We start from the raw sequence: 17,055 nt of genomic DNA on the forward strand, positions 1-17,055 counted from the left end.
AGCCAGGGAGACACAAAGTGTTCCATTGTGCAATTCCAGAGGGAGGGATGGAGAGGGGGAAAGGGGGGAGACACCCCCGGGGGGGCTCTGGGCGCTGGGATGGAGCCGAGGAGCAAACCCCGAGCAGGTGGAGGGGTCGAGGCCGCGTTGTTGCAGCTGTTTTGGGGGAGAGAATGGTTTTTCCAGATGTTTCTGTCAGGATGGGGCTGCGCGCTGGGGTTTGCCGTGGATTCCTGCGTGATCCCTCGGAGCGGGGCAGGAGGGGGAGCTGAGCCCCAAAAGCGGCTTCTCGCAGCCCCCGAGGGCAGCAGGAGGCAGCGGCGACTGCCTGGGGACGCCTGGGAGCTGTCCCCGCTCCGATCCGGCGCACGCAGCCCTGGAGAGGAGGAAATCCAGGGGAAATTAAAGGAATTGATGGAAGCGGGAGCGGGGCGCGGCTCCTCCCCGGGAATCGGGCCGGGATGAGGGAGAGGAGCTCGGCCAGCCCCTGGCTGAGGGACAGGGGACAGCGGGATGGGGACAGCGGGGTGGGGACAGAGGGATGGACAGGGGACAGCGGGATGGGGACAGCGGGATGGGGACAGAGGGATGGGGACAGAGGGATGGGGACAGCGGGATGGGGACAGCAGGACGGGGACAGAGGGATGGGGACAGCGGGGTGGGGACAGAGGGATGGACAGGGGACAGCGGGATGGGGACAGCGGGATGGGGACAGCGGGATGGGGACAGCAGGACGGGGACAGCGGGATGGGGACAGCGGGGTGGGGACAGAGGGATGGACAGGGGACAAGGAATGGGGCAGGGGATGGTGGGATGAACAGGGGACAGGGAATGGGGAAGGGGACAGAGGAATAGGGAGGGGACAGCAGGATGGGGTGGGGACAAGGGAGGGGGCAAGGGACAGAGGGGCTGGGGTGGGGACAGAGGGATGGAGCAGGGGACAAGAAATGGGGCAGTTGACAGGGAATGGGACAGGGGACAAGAAATGGGACAGGGAATGGGGCAGGGGACTGCAGGATGGGCAGGGGACGGTGGGATGAGCGGGGAACAAGAAATGGGGCAGGGGACAGCGGGATGGGGAGGGGACGGGGAATGAGCAGGGGACAGCTCATTCAGGGGACAGCGGGATGGTCAGGGGACAAGAAATGGGGCAGGGGATGGACAGGGGACAGTGGGATTGGGCAGGGGACAGCGGGCTGCGCTGCGCAATGTCCCCACCCCGTGACAGAAGCAGAGGTGACCCGGCCCTGGGACAGCCCCGGGCAGTGCAGGAGGGGCTGGCCCGGCCCGGCCGCTGCCCCATCGCCCCCTCCTCTCCCGCTCCATCTCCCGAGCAGCTCCAGCTCCTCAGTTCCCTCTTTCACCTCGGCAGGGATGCCCCGTGAGCCCTGCCCGGCCCCGAGCTCTGACGCCCCCTCCGAGCCCCCAGATCCCCTCCCGGAGCTGCAGAGGCTCTGCCGGGAGCACCGGGCGTTGTTTTCCCCCCCCGCCGGCAGCAGCAGCCGGGAGATTTCCGATCATCGCATCCAGGGCTGTCGGGAAGGAGCCGCTTTGATCATCGCTCGTTATTGCTGGGGCCGCCAGCCCCGCCCGGCATCTGCGGCACCCGCGCCGCCCCCGGCCCCGAGCGGCTGCCACGGACCCCGACCCAGCCTTCCCCGACTCCTCGGAGCCCAGGGAACGATCCCGAATATCCCAGAGCTGCTCCTGCCTCTCCCAGCTCTGTGGGGCCCAGGGAATGACCCCAAATATCCCAGAGCTGCTCCTGCCTCTCCCAGCTCTGTGGGGCCCAGGGAATGACCCCAAATATCCCAATACCCATCACCAGCCAGGCTGGGGCTGCCCAGGGAGCCCCAGTCCAGCCTCTACAGGGCCCAGGGAATGAGGGAATGATCCCATGGGGCTCAGGGAATGATCCCACACATCCCAGAGCTGCTCCAGCCTCTCCCAACTCCCTGGGGTCCAGGGAACGAAGGAATGATCCCAAATATCCAGTACCCATCCCCATCCTGGCTGTGGCTGACCATGGAGCCCCTGAAGCCCATCCCAGTTCCACAGGGTGCAGGGAATGATCCCAAATATCCCAAATATCCATCCCAACCCAGCTGTGGCCACCCATGGACCCTGGTCCAGCCTCTCCCAGCTCAATGGACCCAGGGAATGATCCCAAATATCCCAACTCCCATCCCCAGCCCAGCTGTGGCTGCTCATGGACCCTGCTCCTGCCTCTCCCAGATCCACAGGGCTCAGGGAATGAGGGAATGATCCCACAAACCCCAATATCCACCCCAAACCCAGCTGTGGCTGCCCATGGACCCCAAATCCAGCCTCTCCCAGCTCTATAGAGCCAGGGAATGATCCCATGGGGCCCAGGGAATGATCCCAAATATCCCAGAGCTGCTCCAGCCTCTCCCAACTCCCCAGAGCCCAGGGAATGATCCCAAATATCCCAATACCCATCCCCAGCCGAGCTGTGGCTGACACAGACCCTGATCCATCCTTCCCCAACTCCCTGGGGCCCAGGGAACGATCCCAAATATCCCAGCTCCCATCCCAGCCCAGCTGCGGCTGCCATGGACCCTGCTCCAGCCTCTCCCAGCTCTGTGGGGCCCAGGGAACGATCCCAAATATCCCAGAGCCCACCCCTGTCCCAGCTGGGGTTGCCCACAGACCCCAATTCCAGCCTTTCCCAGCTCCATGGGCTCCTGGGAATGATCCTAAAAATGCCAGCTCCCACCCTCCAAGGGGGACAGGGGAGCACAGAGGGACCCCAAATCCCAGGGGACACATCCCCCTTGTGCCACCTCCCCCCAGGGGCTCCTCTTGTCCCCAGAATCGCTGCCAGGACCCCCCATTCCCCCCCAGCTCCTCGGTTCAGCTGCAGAGCAGCAGCGCCGCCCACGCCCCGCTCCTTCCTCCTGTTTATCTCCGACGAGTTTCGTTTATTTTTTTTTTCCCCAATTTATTTTTTCTTTTCCATCTTAAAAAAAAACTCCCCCAAACGCTCTGCCTTTCTCCCTGAGGAGTTTAGCAGCTCAGGAGGAGCTGGAGCAGGGCAGGGAGGGCAGAGGTGCCTGGGCACGGCTCCAGGATTGGAAATTTTTGGGAATTTTTGGGGAATTTTTTGGGGATGCCAGGTGGCAGGAGCAGGCAGGAACGCTGATGGCTTTCCCAGGCAGCTGATGTTGCTCTTTTCCCTTTATGTTTTTTTTGCTTTTTTTGTTTGGGTTTTTTGGTTCATATTTGGGATGTTTTGCAGACACAAACAGGGAGGGCAGCTCGGGGCCGTGACCTTCCCGAGCCAGGGGGATCATGAGGGGTCCAGGAAGGGCAGCTCAGAATTAATTAACTTCTATATGGAATTAATTCATCCTGCATGGATTTATGTTTGCCCTATACGGATTTACATTTGTCCTGCAGGGATTTTTTTCTGTCTTATGTGGATTTATTTCTCTTACAGGGATTTTATTTGTCCTACAGGGATTTTATTTGTCTGATATGGATTTATTTTTCCTAGATGGATTTAATTGTTCTAGAGGGATTTCATTTGTCCTATAGGGATTTATGTTTGTTCTATAGGGATTTTAATTCTCCTATAGAGATTTTATTTGTCCTACAGGGATTTATGTTTGGTTTATAGAGATTTTATTTGTCCTATGGGGATTTTATTTCTCCTACAGGGATTTTATTTGTCTTATAGGGATTTATTTTTCCTAGATGGATTTAATTGTTCTAGAGGGATTTTATTTGTCCTATAGGGATTTTATTTCTCCTATAGGGATTTATTTCTCCCATAGGGATTTATTTGTCCTATAGGGATTTAAATGGAAACTCTGCAGGCCTTGGAAAACAGGGATTTGGGATTCAAGAATGGGAACACCCCAGGCATCCTCCCAGCTCTGTGGGGCCCAGGGAATGATCCCAAATACCCCAGAGCTGCTCCAGCCTCTCCCAGCTCTGTGGGGCTGAAGGATTGACCCCAAATACCCCAGAGCTGCTGATCCCAGTGGATCCCCGGCCAGCCCAGCCCTCCCAGATGTGTTTGGCCGCGTGTCCATGGAGGTGTCAGAGCAGTCCAGGGACAGGAGGGAACGTCGGGATGAGGAAACGCTTCAGAGTTTCCAGCCCTGCTCCGAATGAATCCTTTAACCTTTTCCAAGCCCTTTTTTTCCAGTGGCTGTGAGGAGCTCGGAGCCTCCTTGTGCCCAGGCAGCCCCTCCCGGAGGCAATTAGGGAATTTGGGATTTAGGGGTCTGGGAATTCAGCGCTTGGGGTTTGTAGGGAAGGGGATGGAGCCCTCAGTCTGAGGCCAGAGGGGACCCAGAGGCACTTCTGGGGGGCCGGGGGTTTGGGATGGGGTGTGAGGATAGGATTCCGTGGGGCTGTGAATCTGGGATGGGCTACAAGGACATTCTGTGGGGCTGGGAGTTTGGGATTTGTGTGAGGATTCCATAGGGCTGGAGTTTGGGATGGGCTGGAGGATGCTCTATAGGGCTGGAGTTTGGGATGAGGTGAAAGGTTTCCATGGGGCTGGGATTTTGGGATGGGCTGTGAGGATTTTCTGTGGGGCTGGGGGTTTGGGATGGGCTGGAGGGAAAGGATTCCATGGGCTGGGAATCCAGATGGGCTACAAGGATTCCATGGGGTTGGGGGTCTGGGATGGGGTGAAAGGATTCCATGGGGCTGGGAGTTTGGGATGGGCTGTGAGGACATTTTATAGGGCTCAGAGTTTGGGATGGGGTGAAAGGATTCCATGGGGCTGTGAGTTCGGGATGGGCTGTGAGGATTCCGTGGGGCTGGGAACTGTCAGGACTGAGCCCACCCCACAGCAACCCACAGACCCAGAGACACCAGGCAGGAACCACGTGAGATTCCAAGCCTGGAATTGGGGTGGGATGGGAGAAAACACTGCCCCAGTATCTCCCAGCCTTTCCCAGCCTGGGACAGGAAGGGACAATGCAGGATTTGGGATTTGCTGCCCCTCCCTCGGCTCGCCCCATGCCGGGGAAGCTGCGGAGCAGCTCCCATGGAATCCTGGTGGCTCCAGGAGCTCCGGGAGCATCCAGCAGGGCCGGCTCAGCCCCGCTCAGAGTTTCCAGCAGCTCGCTCGGCTGTTGCTCCGTCTCCGGGTGACCGAGTCCCTCCAGATTCCCTCAAATCTCGCTCCAAGAATGTTGTTTGGGCTGAAGAATGCGCGGCTGGGAAGGGAAAAGGGAAAAGGGAGGCTCGGGGTGAGCGGGGAGGTCGGGGCAGGGCTGGATCAGCTCTCCCTGCTGACCTTCCCGTCCCTGCGGTTGTTGGGCAGATGTGGGGCCTCCACCCCAGAGGGATCCTGGAATCCCTCAGGGTTCCCTCAGGCCCGGGGTGATGGGAACCCATCGGGACCTTCCCCGGGCACCAGGAATTCCAGGGGGCCCCACAGAGAGCAGAGCTCTGCCGCCAGGGAGTGCCTGGAGCTGCGGGAGGAGGAGGAGGGAGAGGAGGGAGAGGAGGAAGATGAAGAAGAGGAGGAAGAGGAGGAAAATGAGAGCTCCCTGCATGGATGGAGCAATGAGAGGTACCTGGAGAGAGGAAGAAGAGGAAGATGAAGAAGAGGACAAAGAGAAGGGAAATGAGGAAGAGGTGGAAGAGAAGGAAGAGGAAAAAGAGGAAGAGGAGAGAGAGAAGGAAGAGAAGGAAGATGAGGAAGAGAAGGAAGAGGAGGAAGAGGAGGAAAATGAGGAAAAGGAGAAAGAGAAGGAGGAGAAGGAAGATGAAGAAAATGAGGGTTCCCTGCATGGATGAACCAATGAGAAGTACCTGGAGAGAGGAAGAAGAGGAAGATGAAGAAGAGAAAGAGGAGGCAAATGAGGAAGAGGAGGAAGATTCCTGCTCCAGCTGCCACCACAAGGCTCAGAGGGGATTAAAAACCCTCCCCACTTCCCTTCCCTGGGGTTTTCCTCCCTTTCCCTGCCCTCTTTTCCCACTTTCTCCACATCCTCCCTGCCTGCAGACGGGCTGTGCTTTCCAGGCACATTTCCCATCCCAAATTTTAGGGATTTCTGGCCGAGTCCCTGCTGTACAGCGTGTCCCTCCAAGCCCGGCCACCGAACTCCGCTCACATCGCTGCTGCTGCTGCTCCTCCTCCTCCTCAGGATCCCCGCAGGGCTCCCCCCTCCCCGGGAGGATGTTTTGGCTGGGAATTTCCTATGGAAAACAAGGAGGAACGGAGCCCGGGGGGGAGCTGGCACCTGCTGAGCTCCGCTAAATAATTCCAGGCTGCCGGGAGGATCCGGGAGCTCCGGGCTCCTCCTTCCCTTCCCTTCCCTTCCCTTCCCTTCCCTTCCCTTCCCTTCCCTTCCCTTCCCTTCCCTTCCCTTCCCTTCCCTTCCCTTCCCTTCCCTTCCCTTCCCTTCCCTTCCCTTCCCCTTCCCCTTCCCCTTCCCCTTTCCCTTTCCTTTTCCCTTTCCCTGCTTGGAGAAGCCGGGAAGAGCCTCAGGATGGGGACAGGGCTGGGACAGCTCTGCAGGACCCCCCAGGAGCGCTGGGATGAGCCCCAAAATCTCTTCCCAAGCGTGGATGACTCTCAGGACACGCTCCCTGTTCTTATCATCCCCCCATAACCACCCTGGCTGAGCCTCGAGGGGATGGATGAGATCCCAAATCCTGGGGATGGATTAAATCCCAAATCCTGCGGGGTGAATGAGACCCCAGATCCCAGGGGATGGATGAGACCCCGAATCCCGGGGGATGGATGAAACTCCCAGATCCCAGGGGATGGATGAGATCCTGAATCCTGGGAGAATGGATGACATCCCAAATCCCGGGAATGGATGAGATCCCAGCTCCTGGTGGAATGGATGAGATCCCAAACCCCAGCAGATGGAAGAGACCCCAAATCTCTGGGGGATGGATGAGACCCCAGTCTTGAGGGGTGGCTGAGATCCCAAATCCCAGGGGATGGATGAGACCCCAAATCCTGGTGGGATGGATGAGACCCCCCCCAGTCCCATGTGGATTTTCCCAGCCTGCAGAAATGCCAGCTTGGCAACCCCAGGCTGCCAAATCCGAAGACGAATTCCCGCTGTCACAGTGGCCCCTTTGCTGGGGAATTTATTTACTTTGGATGCTGCTGCCTTATCGTCCATGGAAATGTTTATCCCAAATATTTAACGGCAGCACTGCACAAACTGAGGCTTCCTGGGGAGCACTCGGAGCAGGGCCCACATCTCCCCTCCTGGAAGTGTAAAAAAATTCAGGGAAAATTCCTCGTTTTTCCCCCCAGCACCCCCGAAACCCAACATTCCCTAACCTGACATTCCCCTCCTGGTAGTGTAAAAAAAAATTCAGGGAAAAATTCCTCGTTTTTCCCCCCAGCATCCCCAAAACCTGACATTCCCTAACCTGGCCAGAGGCCTCCTCGCAGCTCCCTGATGAGAAACGCAGGAGAGCCCTGAAAAACAACATCCCAACCCCGCTAAATCGTTAAGCAGAGGGAGCCTGGAAAGTGCCAACACTCCTGAGAGAAAAGGCTGGAGAGAGAGAGAGAGAGAGAGAGAGGAGGGAGAGGAGGGAGAGGGAGGAAAGGAATCGCAGGTTATTTATAACGCCAGGCAGCACCAGGGGCTCGCCAGTCTCTCCTGCAAAGCTGCGGCGGGGAGGTCACTCCCTGAAAAAAATCCCCCAAAAAAAAAAAAAATCCCCCCAAAAAATCGCGGAATCCCCGCCGAGCCCGGGCCGTGCCAGCGCAAGATTCGGGATCCGGGGCGGGCACGGGCGCTGCGGCTCGGGAGCCTCCCCCCCCTCCCATGCTGCCGGTGCCACGGCACAGCCCGCAGCAGCCTTTGCACAGGAGGAGAGGAGCAGCTCGGTGAGTCCAGCTCGGCCTTTTTTAGACAGGTTTTTAAGGTGTTTTTTTTTTATTTTTTTTTAATTTTTTATTTTGGTTTTTTTTTTTAATTTATTTTGGAAGCCTGATCTCTGTTGCTGCGCCCCGGCTGCGCGTGGCAGCGCCAGGGGTGGCACGGCTGGGGAGATGGAGGTGATGGAGAGGCACTTCCCCTCCTGCCCGCTTCTGCTGGTGCCCATCTCCCTTCCCACCCACTTCTCCCGGTGCCCACCTCTCCTGCTGCCCAATTCTCCTGCTGCTTCTCTCTCCTGCCCACTTCTCCTGATGCCATCTCCCTTCCCACTCACTTTCCGTGCTGCCCCTCTCTCTCCTGCCCATCTCTCCTGCTGCCCACTTCTCCTGCTGCTCCTCTCTCCTGCCCACTTCTCATGATGCCCATCTCTCCTCCTGATCACTTTTCCTGATGTCCTTCTCCCTTCCCTCTTTTCCTGCTGCTCCTCTCCCATCCCACCCATCTCCCCTCCCGTTCCTCTGCCATCTCCGTGCCCACTTCTCTGGGATCTGGACACCTTCCCTGATGTCTGTCCAGGCTGGGCAGAGCCCCCCATCCCATCCCATGGATCCCCTGGATACCATCCCATGGATCCCATCCCATCCCAAGAATCCCATCCCATCCCATCCCATCGATCCCCTGGATTCCATCCCATCCTATCCCATGGATCCCATCCCATCCCATTCTATCCCATCCCATGGATCCCATCCCATCCCATGGATCCCATCCCATCCCATCCCATCCCATGGATCCCCTGGATTCCATCCCATCCCATCCCATGGATCCCATCCCATCCTATGGATCCCATTCCATCCCATCCCACCCCATGGATCCCATCCCATCCCAGGTTCCATGGCCCCATGGATGGCCCCAAACCCTTGGCACAAGGAGCTGACCCCGTTGCAGCCCCTGGCACAGGACAGGGACACCAGGAGGGGACAAGGACCTCAGGGCCAGGTCCCACCCCAAACCTGGGGGTGAAGCCTCAGGGAGGGGAGAAAACCCCACAAACAACGAGGGGACAGCGGGGAGTGCTGGTGACACATTTTGGGGTCACCAGAGGGGTGAAGGGGGGCACTGGGAAAGGTGAGGAGACACCAGAGATGGGGTTTTCCCCCCAGGGATGGGGGTTTTGCCCCCATGTCTATGGTTCTGCCCCCAGGTATGGGGGGTTTTGCCCCCAGGGATGGGGTTTTGCCCCCAGAGATGTTTTTTTGTCCTCCGGGGATGGGGTTTTCCCTCCAGGGATGGGGTTTTGCCCCAAAGGGGCCCCCAAGAAGGGGCTGCCAAGAGGGTGGAGAAGCTGCAGGCTCTGGTATGAGAGCAGGCACAGAGCCCTGGAGCAGCAGGAGGAGGAGGAGGAAGAGGAGGAGGAGGAGGAGGAGCTCCTCTGCCCCTGCCAAGCTCCCCGTGGCACTCAGCGCCCCCAGGATCCCGTCCCGAGCACACAGAGCAGGGAACAAAGGACAAACCCAGCCCCTCTCTTTTCCCGTTGGCAGGGCAGGGCACTCTGTGCCCTCTGTGAGTGCCAGGCTGGGTGTCCCCTCCCTGCTGCAGCCTGGGGACATGGACAGGGGTCACCAGGTGACCTCAGGGCCACCCCTGGCACCGCAAAAAAGGGGACACTGGTCCCTGATGTCCCTGCTGGTTCCTACTGGTCCCTGCTGGTTCCTACTGGTCCTTGCTGGTCCCTGTTGCCCTTACTGGTCCCTGTTAGTCCCTACTGGTCTCTGCTGGTCCCTACTGGTCCCTGATGGTTCCTGATGTCCCTGCTGGTCTCTATTGGTCCCTCTTGTCCCTGTTAGTCCCTGCTGGTCCCTACTGGTTCCTGATGTCCCTGCTCATCCCTGCTGGTCTCTGCTGGTCCCTGCTGGTCCCTGATGTCCCTGATGTCCCTGCTGGCTCCTACTGGTCCCTGCTGGTCCCTGATGTCCCTGCTGATTCCTGATGTCCCTGCTGGTCCCTGTTGGTCCCTCCTGGTCCCTGTTGGTCCCTGATGTCCCTGCTGATTCCTGATGTCCCTGCTGGTCCCTGTTGGTCCCTCCTGTCCCTGTTGGTCCCTGCTGGTCTCTGCTGGTCCTTACTGGTCCCTGATGTCCCTGCTGGTCCCTGTTGGTCCCTCTTGTCCCTGTTGGTCCCTGTTGGTCCCTGTTGGTCCCTCCTGTCCCCTGCTGGTCCCTGCTGGAGCAGAGCTGGCAGTGACACCCTCCCAGCCACGTAGGATCCTCTCCCGCTCCCAGCAGCCAAATTCCTGGAGGGATTTCAAACTGCCTGGCTGCAGGAGCAGCCCCGTGCGCTCATTTATCCCGGGATGAGGAGGCTGGATGGCTCCAGAGCTGGAATCCTCCCGCTGCAGCTCCACCTGGCCATGGCAGGAGGAGGCCGAGGGGATCAGGGACGGGTTTGCCTCATTCCCTGCTCTCCTCTGGATCATCACCAGGTGTTGTCCCCTCTCCCTGGTCACACCGAGGGTGCTGCCCCTTTCTGTGCCTGGGGAAATGGGAGCTTGGGAGAGGTTTCAGCTCCAAAACCAGGCAGGATTTGTTTACCAGGATCTGCATCCTGCGTTTCTGTGGGGGAAGGGAGAGCTGGATGAAACCCACAGCGATTCCTGTCACCAGCGAGCGGAGCATAAATAGCTCCTTCAAAAGATGCCTCGAGCTCCTTCAAAAGGCTCCTCAGGCTCCCAGAATCACCCTGATCTGGCAGATTCCACTCTCAGCCAGAGAATTCAAACCCCTTCTCCAAGGGGATCCAAATTCCTTCTCCTCCCTCCCATGCAGAGCCAACCCCGGGCACCTCGTGTGACCCCACACAAATCCCCAGGCTCTGTTCTCTGCCCAGGAACTGGAATGGAATTAGCCAGAAATCAGGATCTCACCAGCACGTCTCCACTGGGATGGAGATTCCTCCCAAATCTCCTCCAGGGTGGGAGGTTTCTCTCAAATCTCTACTGGTTTCTCCCAGACTTCCTCTGGGGTGGACGTTTCTCTCAAATCTCCTCCAGGGTGGGAGGTTTCTCCCAAATCTCCACTGGGATGGAGATTGCTCCCAAATCTCCTCTGGTTTGTCCCAAATCTCCACCAGGAACAGCGATTCCTCCCAGATCCCCACTGGGATGGAGGTTTTTCCCAAATCTCCACTAGGAATGAAGGTTCCTCCCAAATCTCCACTGGGAGGGAGTTTTCTTCCCAAATCTCCACCGGTTCCTCCCAAAATTCCCACCACGGCCGGAATTTTCTCCAAGGTGAAAATTGGGATGATCACACAACTCCACCCGGAAGTATCCACAGCCGGGGATCTTGGGGCAGGATTCCCTCCTCTCCTGCTCCCCCAGCCCTGCCTTCCTCCCCATCTCATCCTCCCACCTCTTTGCCCCGTCTCAGGTCCCTCCAGCGCCATGCCTCGGGCCACCACCCTCATCCTCATCCTGGCCGGGCTCTGCGTGTCCTCCCTGGGCCAGTACAACGAGGAGGAGGACCTGGCGTGGCTCCAGTACTACCTGCGGCAGTCCCGCGCCTCCTCCTACAACTACGTTCCCTACTACGAGGAGGAGAGCCCCGCGTACGCCTACTCCTACCCCTCTGCCACCGACACGGAGCCCGAGCCCGAGCCCGAGCCGCAGCAGGCGGCGCCCTGGCGGTGTCCCCAAGAGTGTGACTGTCCCCCCAACTTCTCGTCGGCCATGTACTGCGACACGCGCAACCTGCGCTACCTGCCCTTCGTGCCCTCGCGGATGAAGTACGTGTATTTCCAGAACAATCTCATCACCTCCATCCAGGAGGGCGCCTTCGACAACGCCACCGAGCTGGAGTGGCTGGCGCTGCACAACAACCAGATCAGCAGCGAGAAGATGGGGAAAAGGGTTTTTGGGAAGCTGCAGAGGTTGGAGAGGCTCTACATGAACAACAACAACCTGACCAGGCTGCCCAGCCCGCTGCCGCGCTCGCTGCGGGAGCTCCACCTCTCCTACAACCAGATCTCCAAGGTGCCTCCCAACGCTCTGGAGGGGCTGGAGAACCTCACGGCGCTCTACCTCAGCCACAACTTCATCTTCGAGATGGGCGCGTCCCTCAAGGGGCTCAAGTCGCTGATCCTGGCCGACCTGAGCTACAACAACCTCAGGAAGGTCCCCGACGGGCTGCCGGCGTCGCTGGAGCAGCTCTATCTGGAGTACAACTACATCAACGCCATCCCCGACGAGTATTTCCAGGTGTCCCCCAGGCTGCTCTACGTGAGGATGTCCCACAACAGCCTGACCAACCAAGGGCTCTCCAGCAACACCTTCAACAGCAGCAGCATCCTGGAGCTGGACCTCTCCTACAACCGGCTGCAGAAGATCCCGCGGGTCAACACCAACCTGGAGAACCTCTACCTGCAGGGGAACCAGATCGACGGTGAGCAGGGATGGGGAAAAGGGGGTGAGGAACCCACAGGAACCACCTGGGGTGGTGGGGAACCCACAGGAACCACCTGGGAAGGTGGGAAACCCAGAGGAACCACCTGGAAACCTACAGGAACACCTGGAGGGTGATTTGAGCAGGAATTTGGGGCTCCTGAGGGTTCCTGAGCACGGAGGGGGTGGGAGATGTGCTGTCCCAGCCTGGAGGGTTCCTGTGGGATCCCTGCGCTGGATTTTGGGGTTTCCCAGGAGCCTGAGCATCCCCTGGGGTTGGAGATGGTGGAAAGCAGGGCATGAACCAGCTGGGGTGGGGTCTGTGGGGTCAGGAGGGGTCACAGCAGTGGGCAGAGCTGGGGGGGGGGGTCCCCAAAGCCACTCTGGGGACATGGAGCACCCTGGGGAATGCCAGCACAGGGACATTGCCCAGGGCCAGCACAGCCCCTGTGTCCCCAGAGTCCCTGCGTGTCCCAGCCCCAGCTGAGGGCTCTGTCCTTCCCCCGGCGGCCCCGGCGCCGCCTCCGCTCCCAACACAAACAAACCAAGGGAACCCAGGATTGTTCTGGGGCTGCTCTTTATAAAAAACAGGCTGGGAAAAACCCAACCCCGAGCAAAAGCTGCCGGGAAAAACCAACCCTGCTCCCCTGACCTGCCAGGACCTGAGGGCGGGGATGGGATGGGATGGGATGGGATGGGAAATGGGAATGGGGATGGGATTGGGAATGGGAAATGGGGATAGGAATGGGAATTGGGATGGGATGGGAAATGGGGATGGGAATGAGAATTGGGATGGGAAATGGGGATGGGAAATAGAATGGGAACAGGATAGGAATGGGAATGGGATGGGGATGGAATGGAAATGGGGATGAGAAATGGGGATGGGAACGGGAATGGAATGGGAATGGGAAGGTGCCAGTGCAGCCATCAGCTGTTGCAGGGAAAACACAGAACCCCGCAGCGGGGAGCTGCCAGCAGCACAGACACGGGAACAGATTCCCAAATGTTTGCTTTCCAAACCGGAGCTGCCGCCGTCTGCCCACAAACGCCGCGGAGCCACCGCCGGCTCCTCCTCCTCCTCCTCCTCCTCCTCCTCCTCTGCGGGTCCTGCTGACCTTCACAGCCCCCCCAAAATCGGGGATGCTGCTCAAAGCCCTTTGGAGCATCCGGACCGCGGTCCTGCCCCTCCGCCGCACCCAGGGTCCCCTCTATGGGTGCAGCCCCCAAATCCCAGCGCTCCCCCCCAGCATCCCGCTGCCTTTTCCAGCAGCAGCCCGGCCTGGAGCTCTGCTGCCCTCTAGGCTCAAATCCTGCGCGGAAAAAAAAAAAAAAAAACCCAAAAAAATTTATTTGGGAGTTTGTTCCATCTCCCGCTTCCTGCGCTGGGCTGGGCTGGAATTTCCCTGTGCGGAGGAGCGCAGAGGGGGTGGCTGGGATGGGGACAGGGACATCCCCGCTCCTGGACACGTTGCTCGGGGGTCCCACAGTGGCCAGAGGGGTCAGGACATGGAGGCTGCAGCGCAGGAAGCCGCCAAAAAAAAAGGCTGGAAAAGCAAATGCTGATGGAAAGCAAAGTTTCCTGTCCGACTCCACCCTCCGAGCGCTCCCATCCCGGCTGGGCAGGGAAGATTCCAAACCCTCCTGGCTGCGGCCAGGAGCACCAGGAACTCTTTTAGCTTGAGGGGCTGAGTCCAAATTCACGTGAAAAATCAGAGAATTTGGGCTGCTCCCATTTCCCCCCCCCCCCCCCCGCCTGCCTCAACACAAAGCAGATCTCAGAGGTGGATCCCTCAGAACAGAGAATTTTCTACTAAAAATCCACTTTGGGGAAGGTTGTGGGGGATTCAGCTCCACAGAGAAGGCTGAGCTGGAACAGAGGCCAGACAGAGCTAAAGAATAAAGCAGGGATTTATTAAAAGGATCTCCTCCATGGATCCACCTTGGGCAGCACAAGAGCCCAGCCAGGGCTGCACACAAGGTGAACCAAAATGGTCACAAAATGAACCCAAAATGGACCCAAAAATGGTCACAAAATGAACCCAAAATGGTCACAAAATGAATCCAAGATGAACCCAAAATAGCACAAATTGCACGATTGCTCACGAGGTCTCTCACTTTTATAAGTTCTGCTGCATATTGGATATTGCAGTCAATTGTCCAGCTACAGCTTTAGGTTATGCAGTCCCATCCTTCTTGTTTTTCCCTCTCCAGCCCACGTTGTTTCTGCTCTTGGCCCAGAAATTTGGATCATTTCTCCTCAGTCCCCACTAGAGCAGGAATTATTTTATCTCCGTGAACAGCGCTCACCCCGCCGTAACACCAACCCCAAACCCACACCCTAAACCACCGCAGAACCCCAAAAAAAAACCCCCAAAACCCCCAAACCCTGAGGCCTCACCAGCTCCTCTCCCCCGCAGAGTTCTCCATCAGCAGCTTCTGCTCCGTGGTGGACGTGGTGAACTACTCGCGGCTGCAGGTGCTGCGGCTGGACGGCAACGCCATCAAACGCAACGCGGTGCCCCCGGACGCGCCGCTGTGCCTGCGCCGCGCCACCGTCATCGAGATCTGACAGCTGAGCCCCCCTTCCCCTCAGGACTTGTGTCCCCCTACCCACCCACACCCAGGGAATTCCCTTGTCCCTGCTTCTCCGCCCGACTCGCGGCGCAATGGCGGCGCGCTCCCGGTTTTCCCAAAATCGTCGCTTTTTGCACTCAGATCCCGGCTCTGACCCCGCCACAGGCACCCCACAAAGGGGCCATGGGCACCTCCTGCCCCAGGCTGGGGTGGGACGTGGCAGGGGTGGGGATCATCCCACCTTGGACAGGGGGAAATCCCAATCCCGATCCCAAATCTGGGCCTGAACCCCCTGGGAGGAGCTTCCTTACAGAGGGATCAGACCCTTTTTCCATGGGGAAAGCCCAATCCCAAATCTGGATCTGAATCCCCTGGAAGGAGCATCTTTCCATGGGGATCAGACCCTTTTTCCATGGGGAAATCCCATGGGGATCAGACCCTTTTTCCATGGGGAAACCCCATGAGGATCAGACCCTTTTTCCATGGGGAAATTCCATGAGGATCAGACCCTTTTTCCATGGGGAAATCCCAATCCCAAATCTGGATCTGAATCCCCTGGAAGGAGCATCTTTCCATGGGCACCAGACCCTTGTTCCATGGGGAGATCCAAGGGGGATCAGACCCTTTTTCCATGGGGAATTCCCATGGGGATCAGACCCTTTTTCCATGGGGAAATCCTTCCGTGGGGATCAGACCCTTTTTCCATGGGGAAATCCCAATCCCGATCCCAAATCTGGTCTGAACGCCCTGGGAGGAGCACCCAAGGGGTTGGGAGCTGCAGGAGTGAAGGGTTAAAGATCTCCAGGCTGGAGGATCCCTCAGTGTGGGCTGATGAGGAGCAAATCCATCCCTCCCGTTCCTTTCTTCCCCCCTTTTCCATCAGCCTGCTCCAGAATTAACAGGGAGAAAACCCTAAAGGAGAGAAACCCACCCTGGGGGGGTCAGAGGGAAACCCCCTGAGCAACAGAGGGGTCCCAAATCTTCCTCCCAAACCCCTGGATCAGGGCAGGACGGGGAAAATCCTGGTGCTGTCACCCCTGGAGTCGTCACCCCCAGCTGCCCCTCCCTGAGCCCAGATACCCCAATTAAAACCCCAAAACCAATCACAGAGCCACGTTGGAATTCCCTAAAAATCCCAAATTCCCCAGCTCAGGCGGTCGAGTTTGAGGATTGAAGGGGCAGCTGAGCTTTGGGGGTCACCCCGGCCCTCTGCGTCGTTCCTGCATGCAAAGATCATTTTTAAAAAAACCCCATTAAAAAAAAAACCCAAATGAATCCCATAATTGCACCAGCATGAAGTGTAAACCCCAAAGCCATCAATAAAACCTTTCCAGTGCCTGCAGCCAGCGCTTCTCCTCCTCTCCGGGATGGATTTCCAGCCGGAATCCAGGCTGGAATTGCCGTCTAGCGGCTGCTCCGGGCATGGCACGGAGCTTTCCCCGGGAAAAATCTCCATGGAAAAGGCTCAGCGGGAGTGGGGAGGGACGGAGGCACCACCGGGGTTTTTTAGGGGTTTTTTTTTTCTGGACCCTCCTGGCTTTGGTCGTGAGGATTTTCAAGAGCTCGGCTGGGGGATGGTTGAAAAATAAGGGAAAAAAAGGAATTTTTACAGAATTTCACACGGAGGGGAACAGAAAGTGCCTTCCCCAGGGAAGCAGAGGCTGCAGGATTCTGTGGGATGAAGGAGTTGGGATTCCAAAAAAAACCCCCCAAATTCCTGGTCAGGGCAGCCCCAAAGCTCCGGCTAAGGACAAGCCAAGCAGGAAGATCCCGAATCTCAAAATCCCAAACTCCATCCCAGGGCGGCACAGGGACATTCACACCCTCATCACATCCTCATCCCAACGCCCCAAACCCCATCCCAGAGATCCAAACCCTCCCAGGGGCACCAGGATGGGATGCAGGATTTGGGATTCCAAAAAATACCCCAATTCCTGGCTCGGCTCAGCCCCCAGCTCCAGCCAGGAAGATCCCAAATCTCAAACTCCCCAAATCCCAAACTCCCCAAATCCCAAACTCCAATCCTTTGGGATACCCCTTTCCCATCCCAGGGACATTCACACCCCCATCACATCCTCATCCCAACGCCCCAAACCCCATCCCAGAGATCCAAACCCTCCCAGGGGCACCAGGGGGGGTTGTAGGATTGGGGAAGTTCTTGGGAACCTAAATCCCATAATTTCAGAGGGATGTGGGAATAACAGT

The 17,055-nt window shown here is 58.1% G+C and overlaps 1 protein-coding gene across 1 annotated transcript; it reads left to right on the forward strand.

Annotated features, from left to right (window-relative positions):
- Positions 1-7,597: 7,597 nt before the first annotated feature.
- FMOD (fibromodulin) lies at positions 7,598-16,192 on the forward strand. The gene is made up of 3 exons (XM_036398506.1): positions 7,598-7,849; positions 11,267-12,277; positions 14,694-16,192. The coding sequence occupies exons 2-3, from the start codon at positions 11,281-11,283 to the stop codon at positions 14,843-14,845; spliced, it is 1,149 nt and encodes a 382-aa protein (XP_036254399.1). The 5' UTR covers positions 7,598-7,849; positions 11,267-11,280; the 3' UTR covers positions 14,846-16,192.
- Positions 16,193-17,055: the final 863 nt, after the last annotated feature.

Source organism: Molothrus ater, chromosome 25, assembly GCF_012460135.2.
Source record: "Molothrus ater isolate BHLD 08-10-18 breed brown headed cowbird chromosome 25, BPBGC_Mater_1.1, whole genome shotgun sequence".
NCBI classification, from domain to species: Eukaryota; Metazoa; Chordata; class Aves; order Passeriformes; family Icteridae; genus Molothrus; species Molothrus ater.